The 20,766-nt window shown below is 43.1% G+C and overlaps 1 protein-coding gene across 7 annotated transcripts in view; it reads left to right on the top strand.

Annotated features, from left to right (window-relative positions):
* MDN1 (midasin AAA ATPase 1) overlaps positions 1–20,766 on the top strand; it is a 153,786-nt gene that overhangs the window by 38,736 nt on the left and 94,284 nt on the right. For 6 of the 7 annotated variants that reach the window (XM_059700951.1, XM_059700950.1, XM_059700944.1 and 3 more), the window contains exons 17-31: positions 1,238–1,341; positions 3,713–3,857; positions 4,363–4,459; positions 8,492–8,605; positions 9,162–9,309; positions 9,577–9,687; positions 11,111–11,262; positions 11,772–11,950; positions 12,536–12,744; positions 12,991–13,137; positions 16,650–16,791; positions 18,051–18,185; positions 18,267–18,405; positions 19,947–20,085; positions 20,386–20,516. In XM_059700951.1, coding sequence (XP_059556934.1) covers positions 1,238–1,341; positions 3,713–3,857; positions 4,363–4,459; positions 8,492–8,605; positions 9,162–9,309; positions 9,577–9,687; positions 11,111–11,262; positions 11,772–11,950; positions 12,536–12,744; positions 12,991–13,137; positions 16,650–16,791; positions 18,051–18,185; positions 18,267–18,405; positions 19,947–20,085; positions 20,386–20,516 — 2,092 coding nt within the window. Of the gene's footprint in view, positions 1–1,237; positions 1,342–3,712; positions 3,858–4,362; positions 4,460–8,491; positions 8,606–9,161; positions 9,310–9,576; positions 9,688–11,110; positions 11,263–11,771; positions 11,951–12,535; positions 12,745–12,990; positions 13,138–16,649; positions 16,792–18,050; positions 18,186–18,266; positions 18,406–19,946; positions 20,086–20,385; positions 20,517–20,766 lie in introns of those variants that run through there. The other variant, XM_059700949.1, reaches the window with a different exon arrangement.

A 20,766-nucleotide genomic window follows, 5' to 3' on the forward strand; every position in this document is an offset into this window, starting at 1 on the left:
TGTGACCTAGGCTACTAGTGAAAGGGCATGAGGCTGGGGCTTAATTAGCAGAATTAGAAGATTTGGGGAGAAGAGTGAAGCAGTGCAACTTGGAGTTTTTTAAGACTTAGGGCAAAAAAGACTAATTTTGAAGTATTGCTGCTCCCATGATTCTAGGCATGGATTCCATAAGAATCATCAGATTTCCTTAACACATTGTTTGCGGGTAGTTTTTATCGCGCGCTAACAGGTGGCGTGGGCCATTTTTGCTAATTTTTTGCGCAAATGACAACGTTCAGTAAAATTACGATAACTTTAGTTTACGTATTTATACGTTACCCGCATTCTACCGCTAGTCTATAAAAAACGTATTAATACGTGTCCCGCCCTCTACTACACTGGTAGAACGTATAAATACGTAAAACGTGTAAACACGTTTCCTGCATACAATGTGTTAAAAAAAAGAGGTTGTTTCCAAGAAGCTTGATTCCACAGCCAAGAGGCTTTTGTTAGCTTAGTTATCTTCTCTGTGGTTTCTCATCTATAAAATGGAAATGAGTACCTACTTCAGCCGAAACCGGTTTGGCTCAGTGGATAGAGCATCGGCCTGCGGGCTGAAAGGTCCCAGATTCGATTCCGGTCAAGGGCATGTACCTGGGTTGCGGGCACATCCCCTGTAGGAGATGTGCAGGAGGCAGCTGATCGATGTTTCTCTCTCATCGATGTTTCTAACTCTCTATCTCTCTCCCTTCCTCTCTGTAAAAAATCAATAAAATATATTTAAAAAAAAAAAAGAGTACCTACTTCAAAGCGTTGCTATGAAGGATGATAAATCAGTTAACTAGTACGTGTACATGTGCATATGAATGAGTTAACTAGTATAGTGGCTAGCACTTAGCAAGTGTTTGGACTTACATTAAAAAAATATATATATATATACATATATATATTTTTTATTGATTTCAAAGAGGAAGGGAGAGGGAGAGAGAGATAGAAACATCAATGATGAGAATCATTGATCGGCTGCCTCCTGCTTGCCTCCACTGGGGATCGAGCCTGCAACCCAGGCATGTGCCCTTGACTGGATCTGAACCTGAGACCCTTCAGTCCATATGCCGACGCTCTATCTATTGAGCCAAACCAGCTAGGGCTGGACTTACATTTTTAATACTGCTAAGATATTTGTTTTTTGTGTGTTTAAGTTATACATATTACAATTCAAAATGTAGGTTAAGTTATTGTCTTTATTCCTTTCTAGGGTTACTCCTGAAAGAGAAATGGGAAGCTTTTGGTCTTAGACTTGACCATGCCCAACAACAGATGAAAATGACTGAAAATGCCCTGTTGTTTGCATTTGTAGAGGTATTTTGCTTTAGTTATTAAGGTTAAAGGACTGTTGATTTGATGCAAAATGCAAGTTTTAGACTGGCTTCTATTTTGTATTCTCTTAATGTTGATATTTTTAGTGCTTGCTGCTCAAGACTTAAACACTTAATTGAAATAATGTATTGGGGGAAGGTTTTGAAAAATGTTCTTTATTGAGATTATAGTCTTGGTAAACTATTATTATTATTTTAAACACTATTATTTTTAAAGATGGAAGTTGGGGACAGCTGCTGAACTCTTTATTGTTTCCTGGCTCTGTGTGTGTGATGTGTGAGGAGAGCAAGCCCGCTAGGTTTGGGTCCATCCACTTTAGGCCCCATTTTTTATTCCAGTGCATGGGTAGCTCTGCTGTTTTCTGTCCTGTGACCCCGTAGGAAACATCAGTATAATTAAAGGTTCATGACCTAAGCTTTTAAAATTTTTCTTTTTAAAATTTCTGTGACACTTTTTTAGGCCATACCCTAAGACAGGTAGGAATCTTACTTGAGATGGTGTTTTGGTACGAGAGAAGGTCACTCAACCATATGTCCCATCTATATGGGAAATTTGGTCATTAGTGTTTAATCTTGCTATGATTATTTCTAAAATAACTAATTAAAATGTCAAGTGCTCTCCAAAGTAGGGTTTAAACCAGCCGTGGGCAAACTGCGGCCCGCGGGCCGGATCCGGCCCGTTCGGCTGTTCTATCCGGCCCGTGGAGTCGAAAGAGCGGAGGGTTCTCTTGTCTCCCCTCCACTCCTTCACCAGCAGCAGTGTTAACATGGCAACGTTGGGAAACACGGCCGCAGCTCCTTCTTCTGAGTCCAGTTTAAGAACCCATTGTGGCCCTCGAGTCAAAAAGTTTGCCCACCCCTGGTTTAAACCTATTTCATGACTTAGCATTACACTGGAGTTTTAATACATTTGTTCTTTTTTTTTTTAAAGAATAGTTTATTTTTAGAGAAAGGGAGAGAGAGACAGACAGGCAGACATCGACCAGCTGCCTCCTGTATGCCTACTACCGGGGATGGAGCCTGCAATCCGGGCATGTGCCCTCACTGGTAATCAAACCGGCAACTTCTCTGTGCTTGGGATAATGCCCAGCCGACTGAGCAACACTGACCAGGGCTGTTCTTTTTTAAAAAATTAAATTTGTAGATAATTTGTCAGGATTATTATGAAGACAAAAGTATAAAGCTTTATTTTTTTTTTTAAATCCTCACCCGAAGATATTTTTCCATTGATTTTTATAGAGAGTGGAAGAGAGAGGGAAAAACAGAAATACCGAGAGAAACACATTGATTGGTTGCCTCCTGCACACGCCTTGACCAGGGCCCAGGCCAGGGAGGAACCTGCAACTGAGGTTATGTGCCCTTGACTGGAATCGAACCTGGGATCCTTGAGTCCACAGGCTGATTTCTATCCACTGAGCCAAACTGGCTTGGGCTTGTATAAAGCATTTTAATAACAGTAAAACAGTTCAGTTTTTGATGTATTAAATGTAAGATTTATTTTTTATTTATTTATTTTTTAAAATATATTTTATTGATTTTTTTACAGAGAGGAAGGGAGAGAGATAGAGAGTTAGAAACATCGATGAGAGAGAAACATCGATCAGCTGCCTCCTGCACATCTCCTACTGGGGATATGCCCGCAACCCAGGTACATGCCCTTGACCGGAATCGAACCTGGGACCTTTCAGTCCGCAGGCCGACGCTCCATCCACTGTGCCAAACCGGTTTCGGCAAGATTTATTTTTTATTACTCTTGGAATAGAACTTTGAGACAAAATCGGTAGAGAAGAGTTAGGAAAGATTCATTGTGATATTCTTCAACAACTGTGAAAGGCTACATGTTACAACCACTACACATCTTTGATTTAGTCCTTTATCTGATCGTGGTATATTCAGAGCTTAATCCTATATTTATTTATGTTGAGTGCTTTTAATAGCCATCTGGGTACCCCCCCTTTTTTTTTTTTTTTAAATTGATTTTAGAGGTAGAGGTAGAGAGAGAGAAATATCAATTTGTTATTCCACCTATTTATGCATTCATTGGTTGCTTCTTGCATGTACCCTGACCAGGGATCACACAACCTTAGCATATTGGGACGATGCTTTAACCAACTGAGCCACCCAGCCAGGGCCATCTGGGTACCTTTAAATACTTGAATACATTGCTATCATTTATCTCACATCTGTATAATGAGATGATCTAGTTTATTGTATCTCACTGTTAGGCTCAAAGATGTTCCCTTGATCCTTTTAGACATTTGAAAAAGTTAACTTGGTCTTACCTCTGGCACTCAGCTGGCAGCAATTTGGTATTTAGGGCATAATTCATCAGGTTATACTTTATCTTCTTCTAGGGTACATTAGCCCAGGCTGTAAAGAAAGGAGAGTGGATCTTGTTGGATGAGATTAATCTGGCTGCTCCAGAAACACTAGAATGTCTCAGTGGTTTGCTCGAAGGCTCTTCTGGCTCCCTGGTGTTGCTGGATCGAGGGGACACAGGTAGGACTTGAGCCCCTTGGGGTCTGACTTGCTGCCAGGTCTTTGGCCTCTTTAGAGTAAGAATCTATTAGTTAGGTGGATTACATGGGCCACCCAATTGGATTTGTTTATTCCATAGATATTTATTTTCTGTAAATGTCCTATTGTTAAGTGGTATGGGGAATTCAAAGAATACAATAATTTGTCAAGGCATTTGGGTAGTGGGTAATAGACACGCACAATTAGTGGGAAATTATATACTGGAACAGGTGATAAGACATAAACAACAGTGAACCTATAAAAGATAGTGGAATGGCAGCATAAGATGAAGTAGTGTCCATCGGTCTGGAAACTGATTTCAGAAAAGGCAGGGAAGGTTTGAACAACCAGTAACAACTTTGTTGATCCTGAGGCAGTGTTTTGTTTGACCTGGGTTTCTATGGAGTTAGATAGTTTTTCCCTAGGAACCTGTGGCTAATGAATTAATTTTACAAGTTGTTGAGAATTTATAATTTTCTCTTAACAGAACCACTGGTTCGTCATCCTGACTTTCGTTTATTTGCTTGTATGAATCCAGCAACTGATGTGGGCAAAAGAAATCTCCCACCAGGAATAAGAAACAGGTGAGGGGACATGGCCTGATTCCTGGAGGCTTTTTAAAAAGTTCTTCTTGCCCTAGCTGGTTTGGCTCAGTGGATAGAGCATTGGTCTGTGGACTGAAGGGTCCCGGGTTCAATTCTGGTCAGGGGCACATGCTTGGATTGCAGGCTCAATCCTCAGTAGGAGGCATGCAGGAGGCAGCCAATCAATGATTCTCTCTCATTGATTTTTGTCTCTCTCACCCCCTCTCCCCCCTCTCTCCCTCTTCTGAAATCAATAAAAATATATTAAAAAAAAATAAAAAGTTATTATTTATTGATTGGTAATATTAACATAACCAAACTCCGTAACAATGCTTAAAAATTTTTGACCACGGATAGAGAATTTTCCTTGTCTTATTCCTTTAGTTTATATAGGCAGTAGAAATATGGAAAACTCCAGAACACTGGAGAATTTTTCCTTTGGGTTGTTAGTATGGCAGTTAATGGTTCATGATATTGTTGAAAACAAAAATGTTTCCTTCTTCAAATAGCCTTGTGGCTATTAGAAAAAGTTCACATAATGATATTTATCTATATATATAAAAGCCTAAGTAACTATTACGACTGGTTGACCGATCACTATGACAACGCACTGACCACCAGGGGGCAGATGCTCAATGCAGGAGCTGCCCCCTGGTGGTCAGTGCGCTCCCACAGCCAACCTCCCATGGCTGGCTAACCTCCTGCAGTCCCTCCCCCTAGCCTGCCAGGCCCAGTGACCCCACCCATGCATGAATTCGTGCACTGGGCCTCTCGGCCTATATGATAAAAGCGTAGTATGCAAATTGTCCCCTCGACCAGAGTTCTTCTGGGAGTTTGACCAGAGGGCAGTGGCGGGGCCAGCCAGGGGAAGGGAGGGAGTACCCGGCCCGCAGCCGGCAGCCACTAGGGACCCTACCAGTGCATGAATTTTGTGCACTGGGCCTCTAGTCCTATCTAATAAAAGACAAAAAGGGTAATTAACCGTACCTCTGCTACGCTTTCCCATTGGCTAATCAGGGCGATACGCAAATTAACTGCCAACAAAGATGGCGGTTAACCGCCAACAAAGATGGCGGTTAGTTTGCATACGTAGGTGCCAAGCCAGGGACTGAGGCATTACAATCGCTGCTGGTGGCGGTGGCGGGGAGCTGGGGGTGCCCTGCCCAGGCCCAAGGCCTTGGCCAGAGGCCCTGGGCCTGTGCAGGGGCTGAGCCAGCCAGCAATCGCTGCTTGCGGCGGCGGGGAGCTGGGGGTGCCCTGCCCAGGCCTGCAGGAGATCGCGGAGAGCTGGGTGTCCCTGCCCAGGCCTAATGCCTTGGCCAGAGCTGTTAGGTTTGGGCAGGGGCGGTGCCCCTTGGCCAGAGGCCTTACTCCTGAGCAGGGGCGGAGCCAGCAATTGCGGGGAGCAGGGAGGGAGCTGGCGATGGTGTGGAGCAGGGGAAGAGCCAGTGATCATGGGGAGCAGGGGCTGAGCCTACAATTGAGAGAGCTGGAGGTCCCCTGCCCAGGGCTAATGACTCGGCCAGAGGCGTTAGGCCTGGGCAGGGGCCAAGCCCGCAATTGGTGCGAACTACAGAGGAAACACCTTTTCTGACTGCTGATTGGCTTAGTTCCCTGTATGTCACTGGTAATATTCTTAGTAGCTTGGGTAATAAGAGTCCAAATAGGTGACCTAGGGTTTTTTACCACACTCCTGGAGAAAAAAAGGAAGGTCTGCTGCTGGAGGCTTAAGAAATGTCATATCCTGTCCTAGCCGGTTTAGCTCAGTGGATAATGCCTTGGCCTGCCCACTGCTGGGTCTGAGTTTAATTCTGACCAAGGGCATGTACCTAGGTTGCAGGCTCCTCCCTGGCCTGGGCCCAGGTCAGGGCTCATGCAGGAGGCAACCAATCAAAGTGTTCCTCTCACTTTGATGTTTCTCTCTGTCTTTCCCTTTCTCTTCCACGTTCTCTAAAACTCAATGGAAACATATCCTCAGGTGAGGATAAAAAAAAGAAAGAAAGAAAGAAATGTCATATCCTATGAAAGACACATCTTGAAAATGCCTAAAGAATGTTGTCATTTTTTCATGGTGAAGGGCGAGTCTGCGTTGATGAAAACACCTTGGTGGCTGCGGTGACTGGCAGTGGCTGCAACAGCGGGGTGATAGGGCTGGTGCCTTCCCCTGATCAGCCTGGTTGCCTCCCACAAAGGGAGGCCAGACTGTGGCTTAGGGAGCAGGGAGCAGGGAGTAGGACATCCCCTGAGGGCTCCCCCTATGTGATAGGGGGCAAGCTGGGCTGAGGGACCCCCACCTCCAGTGCACAAATTTTTGTGCACCGGGCCTCTAACAGTATAATAGCATAAGTGCAAGTTAGCAGCAAAGTCCTCTTGAATGAGGCCAATGATTTGTAAAAGGTCTTTTATTTATTTATTTATTTATTTAAAATATATTTTATTGATTTTTTTACCGAGAGGAAGGGAGAGGGATAGAGAGTTGGAAACATCGACCAGCTGCCTCCTGCACACTCCCCACTGAGCATGCGCCAGCAACCAAGGTACATGCCCTTGACCGGAATCGAACCCGAGACCCTTGAGTCCGCAGGCCGACGCTCTATCCACTGAGCCAAACCGGTCAGGGCTAAAAGGTCTTTTAAATTTCACTTTTCATCATTAAGCACTGACTGACATGAACAAGGTTCTTAGTTATTGGTGTTTTATGTCTGTAGCACTTAGGAAAAGATAAATGACCCTATTTATTATTGGTAACTTTTTGTTGGGTTTTATGTTTAAAACAGTGTTAAAATCTCTGCTCCCATTTATTTTTATTTTATTTTTTATATATATATTTTATCGATTTTTTACACAGAGGAAGGGAGAGGGATAGAGATTTAGAAACATAGATGAGAGAGAAGCATCGATCAGCTGCCTCCTGCACACCCCCTATTGGGGATGTGCCTGCAACCAAGGTACATGCCCTTGACCCGAATCGAACCTGGGACCCTTCAGTCCCCAGGGCGACGCTCTATCCACTGAGCCAAACTGGCTAGGGCTCCCATTTATTTTTTTAAATACACTTTTATTGATTTCAGAGAGGAGGGGAGAGGAAAAGAGAGATGAAAAATGATGAGAGAGAATCATTGATCGGCTGCCTCCTGCATGCCCCAAACTGGGGAACCTTCAACCCAGGCATGTGTCCTGACTGGGAATCGAACCCTGACCTGGTTCGTAAGTCGATGCTCAAATCACTGAGCCACGCCGGCTGGGCCCTGCTCCCATAATTAACAGTAATAAAAGCATCTTAAGAAAAATTTACAAACTACAATTATATATTTTCCTTTGCTGCAACTATTTTATTTTTTACTGTGAGGGGCCTTTTTTGTTCCATGTGCTTTTGTGTTTTGTTTTTCAATCCTTACCTAAGGAGTGAGGATGTTTTTTATGTGCCCTTGACTGGGAATCAAACTGGCGACCCCTTGGTCCTTGGTCCAACGCCCCAACCACTGAGTCAAACTGTCCAGAGCTATTCTAGGTATTTTTTATTCCATGTACTTATGGTGAAATACACCTCAAAATGAAGATAAATAAGTCTTATTTTTGTAGCTGTAAGGACTATAAATAAAATACTTCAATCCAAGAAGAAATAATGGTAGATTTTTGTGAAAGGCGAAAGATTTATGTGATCTGAAGAGAAACCAGAGTGTAATAATGGTAGATTTTTTGTAAAAGTTAGATTATTTTTTATTTTGTATGGGCAGTCTATATCTCAAGTTGGAAGGGTTATATTTTATATTAGAAACAATTAAAATGAGTTTACTTGACTTCTGTTTTTCATTTTTTATTGTCAGAATAGTTGTATTAACTTCCTAAATACGGTTATTATCTATAATAATAAAAGCATAATATGCAAACTGACCGAGTGGCTGAACAGCAGAACGACCATCTGAATGGTCGTCTGGACGACCTTCTGGATGAAGCCGGGGCTGCAAGGGCTGAGCCCCTTGCATGAATTTCGTGCATCGGACCTCTAGTATAATAATAATTGTCTTACAGGTTTACAGAACTTTATGTAGAAGAACTGGAAAGTAAAGAAGACTTACAAATTCTTATTGTGGATTATCTGAAAGGACTGAGTGTGAGCAAGAGCACAGTGCAAGGAATCATAAAGTAGGTGGTTTCCAGGTTCTGTTTATAAACCTTTCCTCTGAACATAAAAAGTGTGCCTCATTCATATAATTGTTTCCTTTTTTCTTCTTTTTGCTTCTAACTGGAGAAAACTAATGGAAAGATTATTACTTAAATGTCTGTTTTAAAGTTGGAACCTTATGAAGTCTCTTGGATTTTCCTAATAAAAGAAAGAATGTAGATAGATTGTAAATATTCCAGTTAAAGCCCATTTGAATAAGAACTTGGGTTCTTATCTGTGACACTTCCTTGGTTATATTTGATCTTGTGGTAGCTGGTCATAAATTTCTTGCACTTTATATTTCAGTCTAAAACTTTTTCCATCTTGTCATCATCTAACTTTTAAAAAAATATTTTTATTATTGATTTCAGAGAGGAAGGGAGATGGAGGGTGTGCAGGAGGCAGCTGATCTCTATCTCTGTCTCCCCTTATGCCCCCCCTCAGTCCCTCTCCCTTTCTCTTTTTAAAATTCAATTTTAATTTTAATTTTTTAAAAATCAATTTTAAAAAATCACCTGAAGTGCATCCTTTTTGTAGCTTCTACAGAGATGTGCGGAAAGAGTCTGGGAGAACATTGGTGGACGGGACTGGCCATAGACCTCACTACAGCCTTCGAACTCTCTGCAGGGCCCTGCGATTTGCAGCCTCCAATCCATGTAGCAACATCCAGCGCTCGCTCTATGAGGTCTTTCCAAAGTCTGGGTTTGGGTGTAGTGTTGTGGATGGGCTCACCATGGGGAAGGAGGGAGTAGAGATGCATATTCCAGATTTGCTATACTTTCCATTTAGTCAGATTACCCAGAGTATTTTATACCAGAGCTACCCTAACCTTTTTTCTACCATGATATTAAAAGTTGTTCTGCAAACCAGCCCCACCCACAAGGTGGCATTTTGGTTTTGAAATAAGTTGTCCTGCAATAATTGGTGTTATGTATCTCTGTGTTTTCCCTAGGGCTTTTGTTTGGGTTTCCTAACACAGCTTGACAGGGCATCACACCCAATAGTTCAGAAGCTTATTTGTCAACACATTGTCTCTGGCAGTATTAAAAGTTTGCTGAAGCAGGTATGTTTGTTTGTTTTGACTTGTTTAATAAATGAAAGGCTATATTATAAACTTTCGAACTGTTTGGTTTTTTTGTAAATCTTGATTCTAATTATAAATCTGATTCAGAAAGTTAAATCATAGATGGTAAACATTCCCAATAATCTGCCCTGGCTTGTGTTGCTCAGTGATCAGAGCTTTAACCCAAGCACTGCAGGATCTTGGTGTGCGATTCCCGGGCAAGAGCACGTACCTGGTTTGCAGGTTCAATCTTCAGTCCTGGTCAGGGCACATGCTGGAGGCAATCAATCAATGTGTCTCTCACATTGATGTCTCTCTTTCCCTTCCCTCTCTTCCATTTCTCCCCCCTCCCTTCCACTCTCTCTAAAAATCAATGGAAATATATTCTTGGTTGAAGGGTTAACAAACCAAAAAAATTTCCCAATAAGCCTACTCTTTGGAGATTTAAACCTTGTAGACAGTCCTTTCCATCTGAAATGGCCCTGGCTGGTGTGGGTGTTTGTTGGAGCATGGTTCCATACACCAAAAGGTGGCAGGTTCAATTCCCAGTGAGGGCACATACTTGAGTTGTGGGTTGGATTCCTGATCAGGACGAGTGCAGGAGGCAGCCGATTGATGTTTCTCTCTCTGTGTGTCTCTTTCTCTCTGTGTTTCTCCCTTCCTCCCTCTAAATTCAATTTTATGTGTGTACATTTGTCCATGTAAATCCTAATATGTATCTAGTTAAATTACATAAATGGGACCATTTCATAAGAATGTTCTGTAGTCTCCTTTCTTAGCCTCAATAGAGTGTAGCTTCTAGTCAGGGGACTAAGTGTACTGGAAAAGCACTTTTTCGTAGTTATAAACCTGACCACTAAGCATTTTGTTCCATAAAAATAGCAATTTTGAGTAAATCAACTTAATAACTTTTACCATATCTTTAAAAGATTGCAGTATTATTCACAATGTTATCTGTAATAGAGTAGCTTCTTGGGGGTGGTGGTGGTGTCGCTTTTATTTTTAAAGTCTTCCGGGGGATCCAGATGAAATAATGCAAAGCCCCCCTGTGTACAACACTAGCTCTATTTTGGGGAACATGGTTTATATGAAATAAATGTTTTTGACCAATATACTTCAGAGTGGAGGTTTTAATAGGCAAGAGAACTGAATCATAAACTGAGAAACTATTTTGATTCAAATTTTCCCCCATATTCACCTAACTCCACCTTAATTTAAAAACCTATACTTGTTATTATCTTGTTCTCATTTCTCAAAGTAATTTTATTTTCATATCTCACCCGTGGGTTTTAATGTTGAAAGCATCCAGAACAGGGCAGCATTCTTGATGACAACTTCTTTTCCCGCTTTACCACCCTATCTGAAAGAATGCCATAGTTGCCATGGAACTGTGGCTTATTTCTTTAATTTTTGTGTCTTTCAGCCTATTCCAGAACCCAAAGGAGGACGGCTTATTCAGGTTGAAGGCTACTGGATTTCGATGGGAGACAAGGAACCTACAATTGATGAGACATACATTCTCACATCTTCCGTCAAGCTGAACCTGAGAGATATAGTCCGAGTGGTCTCTGCAGGGTATGTGGAACTTTCTCTGCTGATCTGAAGTTTTATCATCATAGACATTGATGACTTTCTAGTCTTCACTTTCAAAGTGCTTTATTGTTATTCATTGGCTAAGTGAACTGTCACTTTTCTTCTGGCACAAACCATTTTTTCTAGTTGCACTTTTAGTGAGGACAATATGGATTCAGATTATTTTGGCCATCTTTTAGGTTTGCTTTTCAGTATTTTGTTGATGAATACTCATCACCCATTATTTATTGAGTAACAGATAGTCCCACTCATTGTTTCTCACAAGTAGTACAATAGAGGTTGGAATTTTTCCTTAGTATTTTCTTAAGAACCATTTTTATATAGAAGTTTCCCAGGGCTTAAGAAACATTTCCATTAGTAGTATATAAATATATAAAAATGTTCTTTTATAATGATGTTAAATGATATAGTCATTCTTTTTAAAAACTACTTGATTAATTCTGGTTTTTATCTTTTTTTCTTTAAATGCTTTGTTGGCTGATCTTTTAAAGAACCTATCCAGTGCTGATTCAGGGGGAGACATCAGTTGGTAAAACCAGCCTGATCCGGTGGCTGGCTGCAGCTACTGGTAACCACTGTGTGCGTATCAATAATCACGAACACACGGATATTCAAGAGTACATCGGTTGTTACACATCTGATTCCTCAGGGAAGCTTGTGTTTAAAGAAGGTAGGGTTATTATTCTGTTGCATGTGTGTAGGTGTTCATTCTTTTAGACCCATTTTCCCAAGTATTCTTTACCCTTTCCAGTTGAGGTGTGCGGACTGCTGCCATTGTGCTGGTTTTTCTTTCTCCCTGAGCTGCGTGGTGGTGAAGGAGTCATGGTTTGGGGTCCAACTCTCTTTGGGCCCCACTGAAATCTTGTCAGCTGTAGGCGGGACTAGCACCAAGTTTTGAAGAGTGTAGTTGAACTCCTACTTCATTTCCTAGAGTCTCAAGAGAATGGGGTGAGCACTGAACAGAAGGAAGCTGAGGGTTGATATAAAGATATGGTGATATAAATAAAATTAAGCTGCAGGGGGGGAAATAAGTTGGAAATGTGATATTTGTTAGTGTTGACTCCCCTTCTGTATGAAATAGAGCTATTTTAATGGAAAATTGTGCTTCTTTGATATTCAACATCACAAATTGCTTGGGGGCATGACAACAGAGAGTGGTTTGCTTTGAAATTTAATAGTAGTAACCTAGGATTTGTTGATTTTTGTACAACTTTTGACTAATTTATGTACTAATTCTCTGTTTATTTCTCCCAAGGTGTTCTTATTGATGCTATGAGAAAGGGCTACTGGATTATTTTAGATGAATTGAATTTGGCCCCTACTGATGTGTTAGAGGCACTGAACAGACTGCTAGATGATAATCGTGAATTGCTCATAACAGAAACACAGGAAGTTGTTAAAGCTCACCCTCGGTTCATGCTCTTTGCTACCCAGAATCCCCCAGGACTTTATGGAGGCAGAAAGGTGTGTAGCATTTCCCTCCTACTCTTACTTGCTACTGCCTTGAGTCGAAAATCTTTCTGGGAAAGACTGAAATTTTTTATCTCTTTTGAAGGGTTTTTCTTTTTTGTGGTGAGTAGTACAGCCTCCATTTTGTAGGAGCTTGCTTTCTTTTCCTTTTTAAAACAATTTAAAATTTTTTTATAAGCGTTTATTTGAGCCCAAACTGACCTTATGGAGAGCAATATCTCAAATGCTTTTTTTCCTTAGGTGCTTTCCAGAGCCTTCAGGAATCGGTTTGTGGAATTGCACTTTGATGAATTGCCAAGTTCTGAGTTGGAAACAATCTTGCACAAGCGGTGTAGTTTGCCACCCTCTTACTGCAGCAAGTTGGTTAGAGTCATGCTGGACCTTCAGGTAGATCATCTCTCCATCCCTGAACTTAGTTTCTAATGGAATGTGTTGATTAGACTTGGTCAAATTTGATAGGTTACTCGGGTAGAAACAGCAGATCACCCATTTATTACTTTTTACTGAGTAAGGATCTTCTCTTGATGCATTCCATTAATGTTTTTTGGCTCTGTTTTGTAAGTCAACAATTTAATATGTTAAAAAAATTTTCTGATAGTTATATGTGATGATTGTTTTTTGTTTGTGGATAATAGTAGAACATTTTGTTGAGGTTCGTTTGGCATAAACAAATTGCAGTTTTGCTTTTTATATTGATACTAGAACCCCAGTGCACGGAATTTGTGCACTGGGGGGGGGGGTGGGAGGGAGTCCCCCCTCAGCTCGGCCTGCACCATCTCATAGTCTAGGGACCCCTCATTCCTTACCACCCACTTGCTTGCTGCTCCTCAGCACTGCATGGAGGTGGGAGAGGCTCTCACCGCTGCTGTGCTCACCAGCCATGAGCCCGGCTTCTGGCTGAATGGCACTCCCCCTATGGGAGCCCACTGACCACCAGGGGGCACCTCCTATGTTGAGCGTCTGCCCCCTAGTGGTCAGTGCACATCATAGCATCCAGTTGTTCCACCATAATGGTCGCTTAGCCTTTTATTATATAGACTAGAGGCCCAGTGCACAGATATTTGTGCACTCGGGGGGGAGGGAAGGGTCCCTCAGCCTGGCCTGTGCCCTCTCGCAATCTGGGACCCCTCGGGGGATGTCCACCTGCTGGCTTAGGCCCATTCCCTGGGGAATCGGGCCTAAGATGGCAATCAGACATCCCTCTGGCAACCCAGCAGCCCTCGGGAGATGTCCACTTGCCAGCAGGAAGCAGACCTAAGCTGCAGGCAGACATCCTTAGCGCTGCTGAGGAGGCAGGAGAGCCTCCCACCACCACCTCTGTACTGGCAGCCATCAGCCTGGCTTGTTGCTGAGCAGAGCTCCTTCCATGTGAGAGCGCCCTGACCACCAGAGCGCAGCTCCTGCATTGAGCGTCTGCCCCGTGTTGGTCAGTGTGTGTCATAGTGACCAGTCATTCCCAGTCCTTCTGCTTTTAGGGTCAGTTTGCATATTACCCTTTTACTATATAGGATAGAGGCCTGGTGCACAGGTGGGGGCCGGCTGGTTTGCCCTGAAGGATGTCCCAGATCAGGGTAGGGGTCCTGCTGGGGTGCCTGGCCAGCCTCGATGAGGGGATGATGGCTGTTTGTAGCTGGACACACCCCCTTCAGGGTGGGGGTCCCCACTGGGGTGCCTGGCCAGTCTGGGTGAAGGGCTGAGGGCTGTTTTCAGATTGGCGGGTGACTGAAGCTCTCAGCCTCTCCTTTTTTTTCTTTTTTTTCTTTTTATTCTGGGATTTATTTACCTTCTATGGCTGTCAGTGGAACTGAGAGCCGGCTTTAGCTCTGAGGCTCGGCTCCAGCTCTGAGACCTCAGCTGTTGAAAGCAGGTATCTGGGTTTGTTTGGCTTCTATAATTGAAACACTGTTGCAGCTTCAGGTCTGAGGCCTGGCTGGCTGAAAGCAGGTTTCTGGGGTTTGTTTAGCCTCTATAATTGCAACATTGTTTCTTAGAGTGTAGCTCAGAGGCTGGCAGCGGCAGGCGGGGAACCTTGGCTTCCTCCATCACTGGAGCAAGCAAGCCTCCTGTTTGCTTCAGCTGCCTGGCTGCCGGTCGCCATCTTGGTTGGCAGTTAATTTGCAAATTGCCCTGATTAGCCAATGGGAAGCGTGTCGGAGGTACGGTTAATTGCCATGTTTGTCTATTATTAGATAGGACTAGAGGTCCGGTGTATAAAAATTCGTGCACTCGGTGGGGGGGGGTTCCTCAGTTCAGCCTGCACTCTCTTGCAGTCCAGGAGCCCTTGGGGGATGTCTGACCGACAGCTTAGGACCGCTCCCTGTGGACATTCCTGTGGAAGTGCACTGACCACCAGGGGGCAGCTCCGGCCCTACCCCACATCGCCCCACCACCGGTTGCCACTGCTCCCCGATCGCCACCCCCTCCCTTTGCCTGCTGGCACCTGCCTTGGCTGGCCTGGTGCCGCCCGCTTGCAGGCCCTGCCCACCAGTCATTCCACCAATTGGTCGATTTGCATATTAGGCTTTTATTACATAGGACTAGAGGCCCAGTGCACACAATTCGTGCATGGGGTGGGGGTCCCCTCAGCCCAGCCTGCACCCTCACCAATCCGGGAACCCTCAGAAGATGTCTGACTGCCTCTCACAATTCTGGACTACTGGCTCCCAGTCGTTCACCTGCCTGCCTGCCTGGTCGCCCCTACCTGCCTCCCACTGCTGGCCAGGTCGCCCTCAACTCCCCCCTCCCTGCTGGACTGGTTGCTCCTAACTGCCCCCCCCTTCCTGCTGGCCTGGTCACCCCTTAATACCCCCCTCTTCCAGCCTGTTTACCCCTAACTGCTCTTCCCTGCCAGCCTGGTAGTCCCCAACTACCCCCCCTGCAGGCCTAATCACCCCCTACTGTCCCCCTGCCGGCCTGGTGACCCCTAACTGTACCCCATGCCGGCGCAGTTGCCCTCAACTGCCCCCTCCCCCCCTGGCCTGGTTGTCCCCAACTGCCCCCCTTTGCTGGCCTGGTCGCCCCCAACTGCCCTGCTCCCCCGCCGGCCTGGTTGTCCCTCACTAACCCCCCTCCGGCCTGGTTACCCCACGCAGCCTGCTTGTTCAGTCGTTCCTCACTAACCCCCCTTCCAGCCTGGTTATAGGCAGCCATCTTGTGAGGGTGTGATGGTCAATTTGCATATTACCTCTTTATTATATGGGATGTTCCTTGAATGGACATAATTGAAGGGACTCTTTTTGTGTGGCACTCCCTTGTTAAATGCAGAGCTACAATTGTCTTTTTTTCCCTTTCTTCTCTTTTCCTCTCCCCTCACCCCCAAAATATCCCATTTAATTTATGGGGTTAACAATAATTATCAGAATTATGCACTGTCAAATTACTTTTCTGAATCATTTTCACTACTATGGTCCCACATTATGGGATTAATTTTCTTGCATGTTTGCCCACATTTGTATTTGTGATTTTTTTCTGTATGGCATGGGAGATGGAATGCCATTGTTTATTTACATTCTTTTACATGAGTTTGTATTTTTCTTCAAATGTTTACACCCCATTTTCACTTTAAAAAATTAATTTTAATGGAATGAATAATTTTTATGGGAGCTTAAATTTATTAAAATTTTTATGTATGGCCCTAAGCGGTTTGGCTCAGTGGATAGAGCGTCAGCCTGTGGACTGAAGGGTCCCAGGTTCGATTCCAGTCAAGGGCATGTACCTTGGTTGTGGGCACATCCCCAGTGGGGGGTGTGCAGGAGGCAGCTGATCGATGTTTCTAACTCTCTATCCCTCTACCTTCCTCTCTGTAAAAAATCAATAAAATATATTTTTTAAAAAATTTTATGTATGTTTTACTATATGCTTGATATTGTTCTTTGCCATTTGTTTTCATACATTAATAGTCCAAACGCAGAAGTTCTTCAGTGTTTGCTGGAAAGCAGGGCTTCATCACCCTTCGAGACCTGTTTCGATGGGCTGAGAGATACCGATTGGCTGAGCAGACCAAGGAGGAATACGACTGGCTACAGCACTTAGCCGACGATGGTATGCTTTCAATCATCTCTCAAACTGTGACATTCTATCAAACGTCAGCCTTTTTTTTTTTATTAAAACAATCCTCACCCAAATTGTGATCAATATGTAGATTTTACTAGGTACTCCACGAACTCAGCCTTCTCCCTTAATTTCCAACTGCTTTTGAAAGTGCTGTTATTTCTCCAGGCCTCTGTGCTAATATGTTTTGGTTTCTTAGGTGTTCTCATTTCCTTCAGGTGGCCACATGTAAGAGTCAGGATATGGCCACAATACTGTTAGTTTTTTAGGCAGGTGGTGGTTGATGTCTTTTGGACCATTTGTCTGCAATTTGGTGCCTGTGGAGAGGCGTGCTGTGCCTTAGAGTCAGAGAACTGACTGGTCAGATAATATCAGAGTTCTGAGAGAAGGCAGTGATGTCACTTGAGACTCAGGATTGGTCATACTGGTTTAATCTATGGGAAGAATCTATATGTTCTTTCTAATAGAAAATACTTCAGAATATTCTGATTTGAAAGGTGCTAATGAGTCCTTAATGGGTTAGTTAATAAGCAAGGTGAGTAAATAAAACTAGCCCATGAGAATTGTAATGTCTTTTCTTTCCTGATTAAGAATAGGTAGAAGGAGGAACACATTTAAAAACAAACAAACAAAAAACACCTTTTAAATTGAAATATAACCTATGGTAAAGTGGGTGAAGCACTCTGTTATATCATGTACAGCTTGATATCATGTAAATCACTACCTCGGTCAGTATTTAGAATACTAGTACCAAAGACGAGTCCTTCATGGCTCTTGTCAGTCTTCCTTCCCTTGGAGGTAAACACTGCTTTGGTATTGATCACCACTGATTGATTTTTCCTGTTCTTGAGCTTCATCTTAATAGTATCATGAAGTATGCATTCTGAGTCCGGCTTCTTTTCACTCTCTAATGTAAGATATAGCCATGTTGTTACATGTATCAGGACTTCATTAAAAAAAAAAATTATTGTTATAACCCTTTTATATGGAGATACCATAATATGTTTAGCCATTCTCTGGTTGATGGATATTTGGATCCACTGTTTAGCTATTATGAATAAAAATGCCTGAACATTTATGTCTATGTCTTTTGGTGCACAAGTGTTCATTTTTGTTTGAGTCTCCTTAGAATTCATGTTGCTGGAGCATAAGGCAACCATATGGTTAGGTGAGAGTTGCTATTGCTTTATAGTCTCAGCATCCCTTGGTATTGACACTTGACGGGTCTTCATTTTTATTTATTTTTTAAGGTTATATGCTTCTGGCAGGCCGAGTCAGGAAACAGGAGGAGGTTGATGTGATTCAAGAAGTCCTTGAAAAACATTTCAAGAAAAAATTGTGTCCTCAATCCCTCTTTTCCAAAGAAAATGTCCTAAAATTGCTGAGTGAGTAGGCTAAAATATCCAGAGGAGAATGAATTGAATTATACTCATATTAGAACCTAAATATTATTCTACCTTTGATAGGTAAATTGTCTACTCAGAAATCCACATTGGAGTCCAAGTTCAGCCATATCGTGTGGACTGAGAGCATGCGGAGACTGGCCGTGCTGGTGGGAAGAGCGTTGGAATTCAGTGAACCAGTGCTGTTGGTTGGAGACACCGGGTAAAGTTCTGTGACAATAACCGGTTATGAGGGTTCAGTTCAATTCCATAGGATTACTTGAGTTATCTCTGAAGGACTCATCAGGAAAGCAATCTTTATTGTTTTTTTTTTTTTAGTTTTTTAAAATATATTTTATTGATTTTTTACAGAGAGGACGGGAGAGGGATAGAGAGTTAGAAACATCGATGAGAAACATTGATCAGCTGCCTCCTGCACATCTCCCCACTGGGGATGTGCCCGCAACCAAGGTACATGCCCTTGACTGGAATCGAACCTGGGACCCTTCAGTCTGCAGGCCGACGCTCTATCCACTGAGCCAAACTGGTCATGGCGATCTTTGTTTTTTCTTTTTCTTTTGTTTTCTCCCCCTTTCCCCCCCCCCCTTTTTTTATGAAAAGGGCTGATTGGCATTTAATTAATCAGTTGTCTTTTTAAAATTTTTTATTTAATCATCATCTGAGGATATTTGTTCTTTGATTTTTAGAGAAAGTGGAAGAGAGAGGGAAAGACAGAAGTATAATGTGAGAGAAACACATCAATTGGTTGCCTCTTGCATGAGCCCTGACTAATGCCTGGTCTGGGGAGGAGTCTGCAACCGAAGTATGTGCCCTTGACTGGAATCGAACCTGGGACCTTTCAGTCCGCAGGCCGATGCTCTATCCACTGAACCAAACCAGCTAGAGCTCTCCCTTTTTTAAGAAGCAATAAGGGATCTAATATTGTTTATTTTCCTCTACCTTTAGACCTTTGTGATGGAAAAGAATGGGTCTTTTAAAAATTTTTATTGATTTAGCGAGAGGGAAGGAGAGAAATATTAATTTGTTGTTCCACTTACGCATTCATTGGTTGATTCTTACCAAGGCAATTGAGCCCGAAACCTTGGAGTATCAGGACGATGCTCTAACTGAACTACCCAGCCAGGGCTAATTTTTTTTCTATTCAATTATTTTTTATTTTTTTAATATATTTTATTGATTTTTCACAGAGAGGAAGGGAGAGAGATAGAGAGAGTTAGAAACATCGATGAGAGAGAAACATCGATCAGCCGCCTCCTGCACATCTCCTATTGGGGATGTGCCTGCAACCCAGGTACATGCCCCTGACCGGAATCGAACCTGGGACCTTCCAGTCCGCAGGCCGACGCTCTATCCACTGAGCCAAACCGGTTTCAGCTCTATTCAATTATTTTAAACAGTGAAATTTGTTTTATAGATTTGTATAGTTGAATAGCACATGAGTTAGTGTGTCTTGAAAGTCTGTAACGATTGGCTTTCTTTCCCATCCCTTGGTGGTGGTTGGTAGGAGTAGAAAAGGATGGAATTCATGCTATGTTGTGCCATTCTGGATAAGGAATATGGCAGGGTGCTGGTGTTTTGGGGAAGTAGACCCCAGGCCAGGGGTCCAGACATCCTGTGTTGGCCAGCAGGGTTTGCTGTTGTAGTGAGGCTCTCACCAGGGTCCCCCTCTTTTGCTGACTTGGTGTTTGTGGGTGTGTATTTAGAATTCATGCTCCTCGTTAATCTGGTGTGTATCTCTGACAGGTGTGGGAAAACGAGTATCTGTCAGGTGTTTGCAGCCTTGGCAAATCAGAAATTATACTCAGTCAACTGCCACTTACACATGGAGACTTCGGACTTCCTGGGCGGGCTGCGGCCGGTGAGACAGAAGCCAAAGGACAAGGTTTGTCCAATAGCAAATGATGATGTGTACGTTCATTTAAAGGATGCAGTCAGCTCTGTGCCCTAGTCAACTGTGGAATTTTGTGCCTCGTAGGGTTTTGATTCCAGGTTTGATATGTGTCTTCATATTTTCACTGGTCTGCAAGGGCCTCATGAGCATCCTGTTGTGTAGCTTGTGTTCCTGGTTCTCAGACCTTTACTTTCTGGAAGAATGACCACTTCACTCCAGCAGACACCAGCTAGCTACATGTGTGTTGTCTTGTGTCTGGCCTTTAATTTCACTTCCTTTTCCAAATTGTAGGAAGAAATTGACACATCTCGGCTCTTTGAGTGGCACGATGGGCCTCTGGTTCTGGCCATGAAGGAGGGCAGCTTTTTCCTCTTGGATGAGATCTCACTGGCTGATGACTCTGTCCTGGAAAGACTCAACAGGTGCAGTCCCTCTGTTTGATGTTTTTGCTGGTCTTGTTTTTGTAGATACTAATTTTTGTGCATAGTAGTGCTCCTCTTAGGTGCATAGCAAATATTTGAAAATAGTAATGAGTTATTACTTTTTTTGGCTTTAGCACTCGGGATCTCTTCTAAGGAGCCTGCTTTTCTGTTTTACTGTCAGTAATCGGGGAGATGGCTGGGCTGAAACAAATGAGGCTAAGTTAAAATTCTTTTTAAGACAAATTGTATG

The sequence above is a fragment of the Myotis daubentonii genome, chromosome 6 (assembly GCF_963259705.1).
Source record: "Myotis daubentonii chromosome 6, mMyoDau2.1, whole genome shotgun sequence".
Lineage (NCBI taxonomy): Eukaryota > Metazoa > Chordata > Mammalia > Chiroptera > Vespertilionidae > Myotis > Myotis daubentonii.